Genomic DNA, 17,247 nt, shown 5'->3' with positions numbered 1-17,247 from the left:
TGGTTGCACTCGCAGCGGTGTGGAGGTAAGGCGGGTGTGAAGCCATCCGAGATTTTCCCCTCCAAGCCCGTCCATACATTACAGGAGTGATGAAGGAGTCTGGGTAATGAGACAGGATGTTTGTACAGTGCTGCCATCCCAAGAGACCCCCCTCCACCCTCCTCATCCTCCTCCTCTAACACTCCTCCCACACTCAATCTACCTCCTGCTGAGCCTGTGGCCTGAACCCCTGACCTCTTCCACTCACCAACAGTTGCCATATTTGCATTTCCAGTCCACTTAAAGGCAGGGTGGGTGACTGAGGGAGCCCCCTCCTTTTCCTCCACTAGTACAGCAGGCCTCATTCTCATCCCAGTGACCCCCTGCCCAGGCCTACCAACCCGGACAGCAGTCTGAGGTTAATGCACCAAGCACTCCCATTGTCTCTGAATTAATGAAGTGCTCCCTGCCTGTCCCTTCTCATTCAATGACAATGCGACAAATGACAAGTGGTAACATTTTAAATGGCTATTGACACATGCAGGGCGTAAAGTCACAGAGTCATAGCTCTTGTTAGCATTGTGACCGAAGCCCTGTAATGATAATGCCAGCTGCCGTCGATGCACTTTCGATGTCCACTCTGGGATCAATTTGGATCCTAGAGGCAGAGCACTCCACAAAGGAGAAGGTGTTTTATATTGAAATGGATGGTTCTCAGATGGAGGAGGACGAGTCAGAGTCTGGGAGTGTTTTCACCTCAGAAAATGGAAGGTGGGGACTTGAATTTTCTAAAGAATGGCAAGGGAGACCTCTAGTGGAAGGCAGAGGCACCGAGCCAGAGTGTTGTTTTCCATGCCATCCAGACTCAAGATTACCATTTACTGTACAATGCAACACTAAACCCTGATATCATATGGCATGTATTATTTCATCAGTTCATCATTCAATCACATAAACAACACCCAAACTAATAACAACAAGAGAAGAAGAAGAATAAAAACAAGGGCTACAATTCCAGCATCTGAAAAAGTACCATAAAGGATCAACAATAAGAGTAATAACAGTATTAATAATACCGAAGGAGATGAGAGGAAATGAGAGAAAAAAAATATAAATAAAGATACAAATAAAATTTATCACAGGTGTGATTCCAGCAACACTAAGAGAAGACAAGTGAGAGACAGTGATTCCCCAACAAATACAAGTGTCTCTAACTTGTCATCATTAAATACCTCATTTTTTCAAGATGAAGGTCACTCATTTAATCTGCAGTAATGATTATTTTCATCATCAGTTATTCACCTCTCAGTTAAATGATGATTGCATGATGTATAAATTGTCAGAAAGCTGTGTAAAAGATCCATCACAATTTCCTAAAGCCAAAGATGTCATCAAATTGCTCATTTTGTCTGACCATTCAACACAAAGGTATTCAATTTACAAAGACATAAACCTGAGAAATGCAGTAAATCCCTACAACCAAAGGAACTGGGAAACTGTGGGCATTTACACGATTAGTTAATTATCCAAAAAAACATTCTTTTTCTTTGGTTACTGTGGGTTGAAAACTGAACCAATGCAGGGAATCAAAGATAGTTTTCCAGAAATGAAACAGATCTGGGTAAAGGTAGAATGCGTGAGATCTGTTTGTGTCTGTTGATTTAACCTAATACAATCTGACTTTACTTCAAAATATGCAATGTGTAAGTTTGAATATCAAAGATGATTTGAGAGAAAGAAGCAGCAGTAAATACAGATCTTTACTTTCACCTTTTTACACCAGAGTGCAAAGACACAGTCATTTAATAATGTGTAAACTTCCCAGTTTGAATTTCATATATCCATCTCCTAATGATTTGTCTGCACTCTTGACTCTCTTTGTTACAACATACTGCATCACTCACAATGAACTGGTGGATGTGTGGGTGCAGCTCAGCAGTGTCAGCTGTGCAGTCAGGCTCCACAGCTGACAGCTTGTTACGGTGCATCACGCCACTGTAGGTGTGACCTTTATGACTGACCTCTGACCTTCTCCTGTCATTGTAGTGCTGAGTATCCGCGGCGCCCAGGAGGAGGAGCCCCCAGATCCCCAGCTCATGCGGCTGGACAACATGCTGCTGGCAGAGGGCGTATCTGGTCCAGAGAAGGGCGGAGGCTCTGCGGCGGCGGCGGCTGCAGCGGCGGCCTCGGGAGGGGCAGGGGCGGACAACTCTGCGGAGCACTCTGACTACAGAGCCAAGCTGTCCCAGATCAGACAGATCTACCACACAGAGCTGGAGAAGTACGAACAGGTGAGAAGATTAGACCTGACTGGACATAACAACACCAGACATCTGATTTTTTGACCCATCTAAAGTACTGATTGTGACAGACTTGCAGAATACTGAATATAGATCTTTTAAAAAAGGCTACAAGGGCTTTACAGAGACGTGAAAAAAAAAACAGAAAAAATGAAAATCAGTCACCCATGAATTTTATTCATGCAGAAGAATTGATACAGAGGAGGAAATAAATTTACTTTTGCTCCAACAACGTTCAAGTTTTCATTTCAAATAATACAACTAGACTGCATCATTTCATCAGACCCTCACTGCCTTGTAAATACCCATGTCATTAAAACTCCATACCCCAGCTTTTTAATACAAATTTCCTGTAAAAAATGTGTGTCACATTTTCACTAATGCCAAGGTGGTATCCTCACAATGTTTGTTTAAAGTCTAAAGATAGTCAATGTACACTGATATAAAAGAGAGAAAAGCAACAAATACTCAAATTCACCAGGCTGGAAATAGTAAATGTTTGTGACATTTCTGCTTCATAAACGATTTAAACAAGCAGCTGATTGTCATAATTATTAGTGAATCATTTTCTGTCAGTCGACTAATTGATTGATCGAGTAATTTTTTCAGAGTTATCTTCTCTTTCAGAAACACAAAAGACAATACAGCTCTGTTCACAGGAGTTCACAGAATACAACATTAAGACATAGACCATTAGAAACAATAACAACATGTAAAACAGACGTGTAAAAAGTGGGGTTCTCCACCAAGAGGAGAAAGCAAAAATAAAACATAAATGTAATGTAATGAATAGTAAACTGATCTTGTGTTAAATCTGTGAATTTTCCCTTTAACAAATCAGTGGATTTTAATACATCACTTCATGTTTCTCGACTTTATCGTCATCCAGAAAGGCACAAGTGTTGAATTAGTCAATTAGCAAATGTTTTGTCAAGACTTGACTCTGCTCTGGACACTTAATCATACACAACAAAAGATTCAAAAAGACAAAGTCAACAGCTATAGATTTCATACACTCTTTATATCATTGCTCTCCTGAACTTTTTAATCCAGGCTTTTACTCTCCTCTGAGTCAGACTCAGCCTTAAATCAGGTGGCAGCTCTCGTAGACTCAAAATGTTTTGTCTATATAAATCACTGTCAGTGAGAATTCACTTACGATTGTGTTTTCACCCCAGAATAGTCCATCATATGCAGTATGTTGTGTGTCTCTGTGTGTATTCCAAGTATAGTCTTGAAAGTCTGTTGGGGGGTGATTTCCTCTCACTGCCTTGATAACCAATGCATTCATGACAATAGCATCCCTTTCAGATGAATGCGAGTAAGAGAGATGAACATGCGGATAGACAGACTCAGACAAAGCCTGACACGGCTAAATCCAGAGAGAAATCGACAGGAGGAGAAGAAATAAAGAAGAGGTGGCAGTAAGAGACACAGAGTCGGAGTGTAATATCGTGGCAGATTCATGCCTGGTGTCACACAGGGGGGATGAATGAAACGTTGTGGCATGTTCGTCTCTCAGGGTGGCTATGCTGTGAAAGTGTGCATCTGAGATGGGAACAGCTGTCATTGGTTCCTCTCAACACACTGCCATCACCACTTCCGTTAAATATGAAATATATCAGTGCTTATATTCCCCCTTGGTTCTGTGAGAAAGCTTGCCCCAGAACTACATTAAGCAAAGAGCTGGATTTTTATTTTTTCAGACTTCCTTCATCTGTGGATTTTAAGTACTGCACTTATCCTGTGTGTTTGCAGATGTTGGTTTCTGTAATGGTGCATTTGATACAGCTGTATTGACAAATTAAGGTCCTATTCACAGGTTTATTGGCCTTAGGGGGAGTGTTTTGGTACATTTTTGATTCATTCCTCCGTGTGTATTCTCTATACAGGCGTGTAACGAGTTCACCACTCATGTGATGAACCTGTTGCGGGAGCAGTCGCGCACACGGCCAATCTCACCCAAAGAGATCGAGCGCATGGTGAGCATCATCCATCGCAAATTCAGCTCCATCCAGATGCAGCTCAAACAGAGCACCTGCGAGGCCGTCATGATCCTGCGCTCCCGCTTCCTCGATGCCAGGTGTGTGTCCTTGTATACACGTGTCTGTTCAAACCATACACACTGTGCCACGCTCCACGCTGCAAATAACCTCCCAATTTAACAACATTGCAAATACCTCATCATGCTTCCCTCTCAGCCTCATATGCATATGAATGGCTGATGTAGGAGGCCTATCATACTACAAACATGCTGTAACACATGCTGTTTTGCTACTTACCACACACACTGGGCTGGTTTGCATCTATGGATGCCATTTGGACCAGCATACACAGCAACACTGGCCAATAAGAGTTCCCTGCATGCTCCATAACGCTAACTGTTTCCCTTTTTTAATGTAATCGCTTGTTCCCTTTTGATGCGTGCCTTGGATTTGCATACATTTCTCCAAGGATAAATCTCACTCAAAGTCTGAGTTGGAGGCATAACATTTAAATGAGGCATGCGCTCCCTTACAAAGCTCCCTATCTATTCTCTTGCAAATGATTGTGGTGGTGCTGCAGCGAGGGGAAGGGAGAGGAAGAGGAAAGCTTTCACTGGTTGAGAGGCACTACCATGCTCAGCTCCGCTGATTAATCTACTGGCTGCTGGAGCCCATGCTGTGCACATTTACATATTCTCAAGCAGGCTTTTGGAGTGCGGGACAGAGATTTTAGCACAAATCTCCTCACCGGTGGATACATGCAAAGAGATTTTACAGGGTTCCCCTCCAGCTTATGTAAAGCCCTCTTTAGATGTGGCACATGCAGACATGACCTGATAGGTGCAGGATATAGAGGGTCAGTCAACTCATGGGCATCAGCATACAACAACTGCCTATTTAAGGTGTCGTGTGGGAGTCTTTCGCAGGGTTCATTTTCATATCCAAACCTTGAAAAAATTTGTATTAGTATTTCATGTTTGATCAGTTCAGCTTTGTTTCTGTGCTGCCATTCATTTTAAAAATGTTGGGATACTGAGGCTTTACTGTATTATCTGTATTTACTATTTAGCACATTAAATCTGTATGTTTAGAGTCAAAATTCTTACATTAAAGGGGGGTGGATACAGTGGAGCTTTGAGCGGTTAAACAGCCAGATATTTGTCTTTTTGTCTCGGTACACGTAATCACAAATGAAGCCAGCCAACCTTCCGTACTTGATACTTGCTGCAATTACTATTATATTATACTATTATAATTACTATAAAATTACAGAGGTTTGATACTGCACCAAAAGATGTTGTCATCTTTTATCAAAAACTAATTCTTTACTCAGTTTTCATATGTTAGAATATCTAGTTTGCACATTTTGCTATTAAAAATCTATGCAAACAACATCTATGTTAACGTACAAACAGTGAGTTTGTATGTTCTGTTAACAACAAATAGAAGATATTGACTTAATTATTATGACCCTCTATGTGCTAGTGTTGCTACTGCTAATGCTGTTTTCAGTTGCTCATAAACAGAGCTGAAGTGAAGCAATTCTGGGCCAAAGTATTCTCTTGAAGTCTGACAAAGTGTCTCACACAGTAAAACTGCAGCTAAATTGAAAGTTACACAACAGAAGTAATGTCATCCAAGGCAAGACCAGTGAGACCTAAAGAGACCACATCATTTGAAGACTGGTCTACTGGTTAACATCTTGAATTCTAGGCTTGACTTATTGAAAAATAGGGTTTAGATGACTGGCTTTGACTGTGGTGACTTCAACACCAAAGACAACATGTTCACTTTTGGAGCATGACCAAGGAGTCCAACTTTATGGTTGCAATCTGAGAGTTTATTTGAGGGCATGGCTAATTGTGACTTAAAGCTTAAGTGGGTCAAACTTGCAGTCTAAACATGGACGTGGGAATATTCAGCTGTAGGAATTTTTTGACTCATTCTGTAATTGGGAAACTTGCGTAGGATCAGTTAAACACAGAGTAAAAGGAAGCCTCACTCCATCCTCTACAGCCACTTTCATTACTTCTGGTTTAGTTTTTTCAGTTTCAAAGACCCTATGAGTTTTTTCTGAATATGACTACAGTGACTCTTATAGGTAGTATCAAAAACAACACTATGTTGGAGAGTAATACACACCCCTAATTCCTGTTTTAACTCCTGATGCTCTCTTTGCAGACGGAAAAGACGAAACTTCAACAAGCAAGCGACAGAGATCCTGAATGAGTATTTCTACTCACACCTCAGTAACCCCTACCCCAGCGAGGAGGCTAAAGAAGAGTTGGCAAAGAAGTGCGCCATCACAGTGGCCCAGGTAAACCACAGATCACTGCCACACACACCACACCACCTGTAGGAAAACCACTGTACACAGGGGAGTGAGACAAACTCGATTCTAAACCTGAAGAAGCAGCTCTGAGAGTCTCGGCAAGTAATCTAATAATACGATTTCTGACTGTCATGAGTACAGACAGCTCCTCTAATCTTTTAGCAGTTACATTTCATTGAGACAACAAAGGACCCAAAGTATAAATATGCCATGTCATGAGTTTGTAGTTTTGTAAATCAAACCAGACGAAGCTATTTTTGACCAGTGACTTTGTATCTCTATTGAAGTAACGCAATCTTAAGTCAACACTGCTGTCATAGTTATCTCATCATATTGCTAATCAAAGTTTCCAACAATACACAGAATATACAAAATCTAGAGTCAGTAAAAGTACTTCTGTGAATTGTGACACACAAATGGACACAACAGATATAAATATAATGAGTTGTTCTGATAATTAAGATTCAAATACCTGTAGTATTTCCTTTTCTTTGTTTCATATTGCTGTAAAAAATGCATGTTTTTTGTTTTATGGTTCTGGTCATCATAAACCTTTGAGCTCTGGTTACTTGTGATTGGCATTTGTCATTATTTGATGAAGTTAATAACAAAACTATTGATTAATTATTTTAGTAATAGATCAGTGGTGAAAATTGCAGTTTTAGCTCTATATAGATGTAATTAGCAAATGTATGAGCCTTTGAAAATCAGCACTGCAGTCATTTCAGGCATGTGCAGTGCAGTGATGATTAACTATAAATTTTGCAGTAAAGAACACCTAAAGACATAGAGATGTCTTGAGACTGTGCCAGTGATGCTGACAAGCAAAAAGTAAAATATTTTGGCACCCTGTTTTTTCATCTTTGCATTCTAGCGATCAAGTTGTTTCAATCCTGTGAGAATTGATAATAAGGAAAGCAATGACAACGCCAAGGTAAACAGCAGTTTGTGTTTTGAATCCATCATGTGGGAATGGATTGTTTTCTCAATTGGTTTCATTAATTTATACCAAATGATTTGAGGATGCATCTGGGCCTGATTGTGGAAGCTGCTCAGCAGCTGAATGATTTGTAGGGTTTCCGTTTCTTGGCCATAATAAAGGAGAATGTTTACCTACTCTGTGTATTGGAAACTTTGCAGGATTGATTTGGTTTTCATTTTAATGTTGTTTATCATTAGCGCTGGGATTACCCCCCTGGCTTCATCTGGGAGTCCATTAGCCGTAATGGGTGTTAGCGGATGTTGACTGATTGGTGCTTGCGCGAGTTCTGATGATAGCTGCAGTCATGGTGACATAATGAGACTGTTATTGGCAATCATTCCATTCTGGCACTAATGCGGATTCACAGCACAAGTCTATGTAGCTCCTACCTCTGACAGAGGCTCTCTGCAGTGTTACGTGTGCCATTAAGGCCATGCAAGCTAAACACTGCCATGATTTCTCTGAGAGGCTCTGTAGGTTAAGATTTCATGTGAATTAAACTATTCTCTTGTTTGTCTGCTCAGGTTTCCAACTGGTTTGGGAATAAAAGAATCAGATACAAGAAAAACATTGGTAAGTTCCAAGAAGAAGCCAACATGTACGCTGCGAGAACTGCCGTGAATGCGGCTAATGCATCCTCACATGGAAGCCAAGCAAATTCACCCTCAACTCCAAACTCTGCAGGTGAGACAGGAAGTCCCTGGCTCTGCTCAGCTATTAGACATGTACCTCCTCTTTGTGCATTACTACAACTAAGCAACTATCGCAGTATATCAATTTGAGGCTATTTCAATGCTGGTGCTGGTGATTTTTAATGAATGACAGAATTAGGAGTAACAGAAAGGCAGTCCTTGTACCAGGAGCATGCCTATCACCAGATAATGCACCATTATTCTATGAATGGGTTAAATATTTTCCCCTTAACAAGCACAACGACCTTTCTAGAGCAAAGCTGTGTCAGAGTTTAGCCAACCTGAGCCCCATGCCAAGTCGCCATATTCTTACTGTCATTTTGTCTTCATCTCAATTAATCAATACGCTTCATGTATGACTATTTAACTCTGTACACATCATCTTCTACTGCACTGATATTCAAAGGAAAAGTCTGGTAATATTCTATATTTTTTCTTATAGTCAAAAAGTCATGTAAACAGACAAAACCAACAATCAAACACCAAGTATAAAAACTTGATTTATCTCCATTGTTGTCCAACAACTTTTAAAAACACTTCACTGAGCCACACCATAGATGTTCCGTCATTACCGTCATTACATTTTGATAAAGAATAGATATAGGATATTCCCAGACTTATCTTTTAAAGCTACTATCCAGTATTTTGAGAAATGAGAAAATTTCTTACTTACTTTGAGTCAAATAAAACTGGGGATCTTTGCTATAAGCAGGAGAAGCAGCTAGCTTGTCTCTGTAAAAAGTAAAAAAATGCACCCTCAAGCCACTCTAAAACTGTTTGTTTTACTGTATGCTATATCCTGATATCGTCAAGGCAGCTAGGCTAATAACTCCCCACTGCTTCCAGTAATAAGCTAACGTTAGGCTAAAAACATCCCAAGCCTACTCTGTACTAGAGGCTGACGTGAAACTGTTTTTGACTGTGGACAAGACAGCTAGCAGGTGCATTTCTCATGATGCTGGACTGCTTTTTCTATTCCTTTTTTTGGGTTTTCAATTTATTCACTAATATATCACTAATAAATCACTAATATACAACCTACTTGCTTACCTGTATGCTTGCTGGTAAAAAGTCACACTCGACACAAACACCTCTATGTCGGGTTACAGCTGCAGCTTTTCTGTCCTCTTGTGTCTGTTAGTTTCATCTTAGCTCCGTTCCTCTGATCTACCAGCGCCTGTCTGGCTGCTCCTAACTGCATGGTGCTCCTCCGGGCTGCTGCCTGGACGGGCTGACTTGCTCTCCTTGCTTGCTCTCTGTCTCTCTGTGATTCGACTGCTCCCTCTCTCCTTTCAGGTTCTGCTGGCTCTTTTAACATGTCAAACTCCGGGGACTTGTTCATGAGCGTGCAGTCTCTCAATGGGGACTCGTACCAGGGGGCTCAGGTGGGAGCCAACGTGCAGTCACAGGTAGGGCCCTGAGCAGAACAGCAGATACTACAGGGACAGGCCTTCTACCTTTCCAACAGACCTTTTTCATGACTAACTTTTTGTCACACACAGGTGTAACTAATAAAAGTAATTAGACCAATGACATGTTATATTGTTTAAACAGCAATTATGAGCCCCAAGTGGGAAAAAATTCTAAAATATCAGAATATTCTGACAGCTACGCTATATTAGCATTAGCTTGGTAGAACAAACCACAGTGACAAAATGGCTACAAATCCACTGTATGATTTTACTTGTTAGCAAACATTAGTAGGGCTAATGTAGAATATGGACTTCAAGGCTAGTAATGGTGGTAACTATCTTGTGTGAACTCTTCCACTCTTTTCCTGTTTCTCTTTCTTTTTTTTTTCTTTTCTTTTTTTTAATTCTGCCAGCATGGCATGAACACAGAATCATGTTTTCTTGATCGTGGCTTTGGTTAACAGGTTTGCTTGATGAGTGAATTACTTAACATTTCATTTTTCTGTTTGAAATTGTCTTTCTAATCTATATATTGCTAGCCCTGCTAGCACAAAAGCTCTCCCATGTTGCCAGATTGCACACTTCCATTGCAGTACTTCTACATCCCTTGAAGGGGAACCACCCCTGAGGTCTGAAATCCACTAGTTTATCTGGACCTAGATAGAACAAACCAATCGTTGTTATTAATTACACCTGTGCTTTCTCTTCATTGACAAGTCAAAATGTCTGTTGTGAAAAAGGACTACCCAGGCTTGTACTGGCCCCTCTACAGAGCTTCTTCACACTCTCAAGGGCAAAATATTTGTCAGTTTTTTTTATGCCAACCAGCAAAAGGTGGAACTTTTTTATCCTAAATTTCCTTTTTGTTTGATTGGACCTTGTCCTCTCCAAGGATATACTGTATTTGCAGAAATGTGCTCTTGTTGTCTCTCTTGTTGTCTTGTCATCCCTCTCTCTTTTCTCTTGTGCATCTTTTGTGTTGACTCTGACCTTGCTTTGTTTGTTGTTTCTGAATGTTTCAGGTGGATACCCTTCGCCATGTTATCAGTCAGACAGGCGGATACAGTGAAGGACTCACAGCCAACCAGATGTACAGTCCGCAGGGCATCAATGTAAGGATTCTTTTTTTTCTTCGTTCTCTGCCTACCAATTATTTTAAAGCCATGGGGCTCAGAATGCCACTTAGTCGGACTTGTCTCTGCTCCATGGTCACCTAGTTGATTGGTTCTGTATCGCTTGCGCCACGGGCAGCACACTGTCCAGCGTATGCAGGCATGGGGCTGGCCACGCACATGCAGAGCCACCGTCTGAGCCTGTCATGTACAATCAGGTCTGGCGTAGCACCTGGAGCCACGTATGGTCAGCCGTGAGCAAACTGCACAAACAGGTGACACCTCGTGCACTGGGCTTTAGGTCCCTCTGACCACCTGACCCGTGATTAGCAGCCCTGTAGCCAGAAGCTCCCATTCAAGCCTCCCAGGAGACAGCGCTGCTGTCCCGCTAAAAATAAAACCTCACGCCGCTGGAAACAACTCCTCGTGTGCCATAGGGGTATGTTTTTCACATGTTTGTCTTATTTTGCTGCAGAGTTCAGGTACGGAAATGTATGTGTGTGTGTGTGTGTGTGTGTGTGTGTTTTGGGGGGTGCTAGCTGGCGGCTGCAAACAGTAGGGAAATTCACAGCGACAAGCCGTGTCGTAAAGGGGAAAATCGATAAGACAGACACAAGGAGAGCAGAGTGTGGACTTGGGACAGCAATCCAAGCGCATTGCTCAGATCATGTTCGTGCCACACTAATGGCCCTGACAGCGAGCCGCGCCGAGAGGACGAGGACGGTCACAGCCGCGGCTGGGTTCCTCCGCTGTCGTCGTCGTGCCTCAGTGACCATATGATAATCAGATGAAATGTCTCCCGTATAAAAACATGTATGTGTATTCAAATAGGCTTTCTAGCTGCTCCGAGCGCCTCCCTCAGCCAGCTGTGCTAACCCGGAGAGGCCGCTAACGTATTCAGGCCCTGTTCTGTCTCAGTCCTTTGACCTCACAGATACGGTTCTCCTTGGACGCCTGCTTGCTCTACCACATCTTACACTGCCACAATATGCTGTGTTATTCACTTTATACCCTATAAAAAAAAAAAAGCCCTGCAATGCATAATGTAAGAGCACGATATCTGTCTGCCTGGCTGTTTGCTGTGATTTATGTGGCTAAGGCTAGTAAGTTTGGAATTGTTGCTTCCTCACTTGTCTTTTTTACTACAATACGTGTACTGCAGTTTTGTTTGATAAAATATTTTTGTAAGTGGTGGTATTTTTTTGTTGTTGATCTTGTGTAGTGTACACTATATTTCATCTGGATTTGTCAACCTTGCCTATTTTAGGTCGCAAAGCTTAGGGCTCAGAGGTTAGAGTTATATGTTCTATGTTTTAACTAAAAAAATATATTATAAAAGCAGATGTATTGGCATTTTTAAGTCTCTTACAACACAACACATGCACACTGGAAAACAATTTTCAGACATCCAAAAACAGATTTTATGAATGAAGAGTGGAGCAAATGAGAGAGCTGAAGAAAAACAACTTATCTCAATTTAAAAAAAGACTGGATAGTGACTGAGCAGATACATAATGCATGCTGTGGATGATTACAGCCGTAATTACAATCCTGAAACAGACAGCGTCACCAAAGTCAGACATTCTACAATCTGACCTCTCCACTTTTGATTACAGTCTACTGTCTGCTGCCTTAAATAACAGGCTTTGAAATGAAAGGCTGTCGAGGACCATTCCCAGTTTTTCTGATGGCTTTAAATTTACTATTAATAACCTAAATGCTCTTTAACAGGCCTGTCACTGGTAGTGGAGCGGCCCTCCATAGCTCTTGTTGTATGTTAATTCCAGCTGTCAGGGTCATAATTAGTGCATGTGACATTGATTGGACTTGTTTTGTTTCAGAGGTCTTTTCATACAATTTACATATTATTCGTATTATTTTAAATGACAGTGACAGACAAAATCTTGTACAATTTGCCTTTTCTTGTGTGTATGTTGTTCATTAAATGAATTTGAGTGTGCAGTGTATGATGGGGTACGCACTGTAATTCACTCTATTTCTCCTTGGTTGAAAACACAATTTTATTTCTTTTATGTCAGTCTTATTCTGAAATAATAGCTGTAATTTCAGCTAGGTTAGTTTTTCCTCCAATTCTATAGGGGGCTATTTGGCTTAAGCCTGTGTGCAACTGTATCCCAGCATTCCATGCTGCAGTCATACACATACAAATATACCTTGCCCTCAGGACTTCCATTCATTGTACCTCACTGTCTTTGACCCAGCTGCATTAAGTAATGAATATGTAAGCAGCAGTCTAACCCCCTCTTCCTGTTTCTCTATATTTCTTTCTCTCAGGCAAACGGTGGCTGGCAGGATGCTCCGACCCCCTCATCAGTGACTTCACCCACAGAAGGACCTGGAAGCGTTCACTCTGACACCTCCAACTGATCCTCTACCCCGTCACTCATCTGTCCTCTGATTCCCTCCTTCCTCCACCACAGCACACCCGGCCATATCTCCCAGAACTTAACCCCTGACCCCACTGGGACTGAACGTGACGTACCGTATGTAGTCACACTGCGGGACACATTTTGGGGTCCGGGATGATGTTTTCACCATTACGGACAAAAAAATTTCACTTTTCCTACTTTGGACCACCGGCGCACCATTAACAGCCTGCGTAGGGGACTCATATCCACACTCACAGTTTGTACAGTTTCCACTTGATGTCCATGTTGCCTCATTGTATTTCTCTTACATTATATATTCACACAGTAGGCACGGTTAGCAGCATATTGCCCCACGTCTTGTAAATTGAAATGCTTTCACACTACCTCTATTCGAAATAACAACAGAGCAAACAACATTTCAAATGCTTCGGTTTTATGAATTTTTATAATTATTGGAATTACTGTACACCATACCACATGCCCTGTCATTACACCTCTGTCTTATTTGTACTCACAGATTTTTTTTGTTCATCTATAGTGCCAAAGTTCAACCCTGGAGGTGAATTTTGATAATTTACATCACATGTTTTTATGTCATGTCCTTACATTTTTTCATGCCATACTTTGTGAGGTATTAATATGTTAGTTCAGTAATATTAGTCAGGTAATATCCAAGTACTCAGCCTCGATTTATATTGTTTGTATTCAGAACTTCTACAACAGACAGTGACATATAAGGCATTTTATATTTTATTGCCAGAGTAGTAGGTTTTCTGCTCATATGCAGCACAGACACGCAAAGAATTCACAATTTTTACGCAAGCAATTAACAAATTGAGTGTGACTTACAAAGAGAGTTGTAGTTCTGTCATGCACATTGGCTGCATCAACAATATTCAAAGAAAAATTGAGCTGAAACACTAAATTGATGACAGCATTAGCAACAATTATGGCACGTCAATATGTATTAAAGCACAATAACACCTAATGATCAAACTCAAAGGGTAACACTTGTAAATGTCGAAGAGAAAACAATACAGAGGAAATTTTAAGCTAGAACTATAGTAGTCATATATGGAAGAAACAGGAGTGTAGATACAGTGCATTATCAGACATTGTCAGTGTGTATCAGTGAGATCAATACAGCCAAATACTGCTGGTAACCAAATCCAAAACAAAAACTTTAAATCTGATTTGAAGGTATCATGTCATTAGGATTTAACACGCCAACAACACATCATTTTTCTCTAACTAATCACACACATCTCATTTATGGAATTACATTTGTGTCTTAATCCTGACAATGCAATGACAAATTTTTACCACAGAATAGATTTTTTAATTTGCTCAAAATAAATTATTCTCCACGATAAGAATTTTTCTAGAAATGTACATGCATGCAAAGCAAAAAGTCTTTCTGTGCTCAGAATGTCCCATCGCACACTCAGAACCAAGTCACAAATATAAGGCCGTATGCGCTCAGGAGCTGAAGAACCTGAGGTTACTCACCCTGTAACACCTGTTCTCTGGTAACATTAGAGAGAATATTTGAAGTAGAACAACACTTTCTTTTTTTTTTTTTCTTTGTTTTAAAACAACACTAAAAACACCACAACCATCAACACAAACCAATCCAAAATGTGAAATTAGATTTGTGACTTTTGTTGTATGTACAGTATAGTATGTGGTCTAACATGTATACATGATTACAGTAGTCCTCATGAGATATCAGCATTTACATACTTTGATACCAAAAAAAAGGCAGAATTTTTATCCTCTTACATTGGGATCAGCTTTATCAACATTTTCTTTTTCCTCTTTTCATAGGATTTTATTATCTATGGTACTAGTGAGCAGCTCATAATGCTCTAGTACTCTGTATTCAAAGCCAAAAAATGCAGTTGGAATACATTAGTGTTTATATAAATTAAATGGAAAAAATACCCTGATGGCACACAAATCCAGATGATGTTTGGATATATTTTTATGTCTCCATTTTGTGAATAACTCATCATTTTTGGTTTTTGTTTTCATATTATTTTACTTTGCTACAGGACTATGTTTCTTTTTTATGCTACCATTATATGTGAATTAGCTCAAGAATGCTCTATATACAGTATGTAGATATGCACCTTTACTCTTCTTTACATCTTCAAATTTGGACAGGAGCCATTTTATGGCAGCCTGATGGGAGTTCCTGTTGGATCTGAGATGAAGTCCTTAGATCATCGACATGAGCCTGCCCCCAAGATAGCTACTGTCCAAATGAAGGTGACGTGAAAAGTTAGTGTTAACATTGCCCTCTGGCATTGTTTTTAGCTTAACTGAACCCTTACAGTAATCAAAATTCAGTCCCGAGATCCCCCCAACCAGTCACAAAACAGGAGTTTTTTTTAAGCAGCCGTCAGTGTGTTTGTATTTATTACACATGTATGAAATCATGGATGTTTGGGAGCTACAGTGTGGATGTCAGCCACAGTGTGATGACACCAAACAAACTCATTTGGATCATTCAGAGCGACTCCTCCTCAACCCACCTGCTCAGTATTACAGTGGAGGGCCGAGCACCATTGAAGTGATACACAGACCCTGCCTCAGTCCTGTCTTCTGAAGTCATTGGAGTGAATTGACAGCATTGGCCATGCAAGGCAAACACAAGGATTGTTTTTGCACCCCTTAAAAAAAAAAGGTTTAACTCTACTTTTCACATTGCCTGTCAAATATTATCGAAGCTTCATGTAATGATGCTTTTTAGTTTTTGAATATAAAAGGAAGAGAGACATGAAAAGAAAAATGAACAATTTGTAAAACATAAAATGTTTTATTTGTTGCATGTCTTTTTGTTCTTCAATAAAATAACGTACTGCAGTGTTTTGAATGTTAGCTTCTTTTTTATAAGGATTTCAGAGTGAAATCGTGGAGCCTTTTTCTTGAGGTTTTAACTTTTAAGATCTCTGCGTATGTAAAAAGATATCAAATGGAAAACTATTGTCTTTTTAATTCCAATTCAAAACCTGTTTTCTGTGGAGAAAAATAGCTGAAAGGTGTAGGTTTTATGGTCTCTTCATTTGTACTGGCAATGCGTATCCCAAATAAATAGTTTCTTTTGTTGCATAAATTGCAGCTTTGTCATTCTTTACGTCAAGTTTTGTGTGCCAATTTTTACATTTCCACCACAAATTTGTGTGTGTGCGGTTTCTCCTGCAGACTTTTCTAACAGGGTCAGGGTCAGGAGTCACTGTAGGATACAAGTTTGCACGTTGTAGCCTTGTCAGTCCAACACCTCTGGATAACATTGCACATCTCACTTCCAACTATGCTATGGCACGCAGGCATTCTATCACCGCTAACACAGCGCCGGAGCTGGGGCCGAGCTGCCGAAGGTGTGAAGGGGACATTTTCACAGTTTTTGAAGTGAGTGAAAGCTGTGCGCTCCCAGCAGACAGATGCCTCCTCTGTCCCCCACCCCCACCCTTCCCCACACCCAGCGCTCCCTCCAAGGCATGGTTAATGTGCGTTCCCTGACAGAGGCGGAATCCACACTTATCTCTCTCCTCCAGATAAACCAGACAGGATGTCTGATTCTGCTCCTCCAATTCATCCCTCCACTGGAAAAAAAAAGGGAGGAAGAGGCTGAAACATTAACTTGTGGATTAGGAAGAGGTTCCCAGGAGCATCCAAAATCAGAGAGCGTGACAGAGACTGTGGGAGTGACATATGCAAACATGATCAAATGTAATTACATGGAGAAGCCTCCTTGTTTCCTTCAAAGGGCTTCTTTTAGCCACTGTTCAAGGAATGAAAGGCAAGAAGTGCTGGACGTGTATAATTTATTCATGCACTCCTGCAAACCAAAAGGCATTGTGAAGCTGATTAAGTCATTACATGGTGAAAAGGTGTAAATCCCATTCTAAGTAAAATCAGTGTACGTTCTTTTGAATTTCTGATTCCTTTAACAAACAGGCTGGATAACATGGTACACCATGACAAATGCTATGTAGGTTTTTAAGAGGACTACACTGATCATTATCCATTTTACATGCTGAAAAGATGCAAGTCCAAT

The 17,247-nt window shown here is 40.6% G+C and overlaps 1 protein-coding gene across 2 annotated transcripts in view; it reads left to right on the top strand.

Moving 5' to 3' along the window:
• The window catches only part of LOC108878920 (pre-B-cell leukemia transcription factor 1), a 57,884-nt gene extending 41,582 nt beyond the window's left edge, over nt 1-16,302 (top strand). The window contains exons 3-9 of one of the 2 annotated variants that reach the window (XM_018669960.2): nt 2,026-2,270; nt 4,172-4,362; nt 6,446-6,581; nt 8,103-8,262; nt 9,567-9,679; nt 10,705-10,794; nt 13,090-16,302. In XM_018669960.2, coding sequence (XP_018525476.1) covers nt 2,026-2,270; nt 4,172-4,362; nt 6,446-6,581; nt 8,103-8,262; nt 9,567-9,679; nt 10,705-10,794; nt 13,090-13,182 — 1,028 coding nt within the window. In that variant the 3' untranslated portion in view covers nt 13,183-16,302. The remainder of the gene's footprint in view (nt 1-2,025; nt 2,271-4,171; nt 4,363-6,445; nt 6,582-8,102; nt 8,263-9,566; nt 9,680-10,704; nt 10,795-13,089) is intronic. The other variant, XM_018669962.2, reaches the window with a different exon arrangement.
• The last annotated feature ends 945 nt before the right edge of the window (nt 16,303-17,247 follow it).

The sequence above is a fragment of the Lates calcarifer genome, linkage group LG17, assembly GCF_001640805.2.
Source record: "Lates calcarifer isolate ASB-BC8 linkage group LG17, TLL_Latcal_v3, whole genome shotgun sequence".
NCBI classification, from domain to species: domain Eukaryota; kingdom Metazoa; phylum Chordata; class Actinopteri; family Centropomidae; genus Lates; species Lates calcarifer.
Note: the sequence above shows the minus strand (reverse complement) of the source record. Positions and strands in the feature narration are given on the sequence as shown.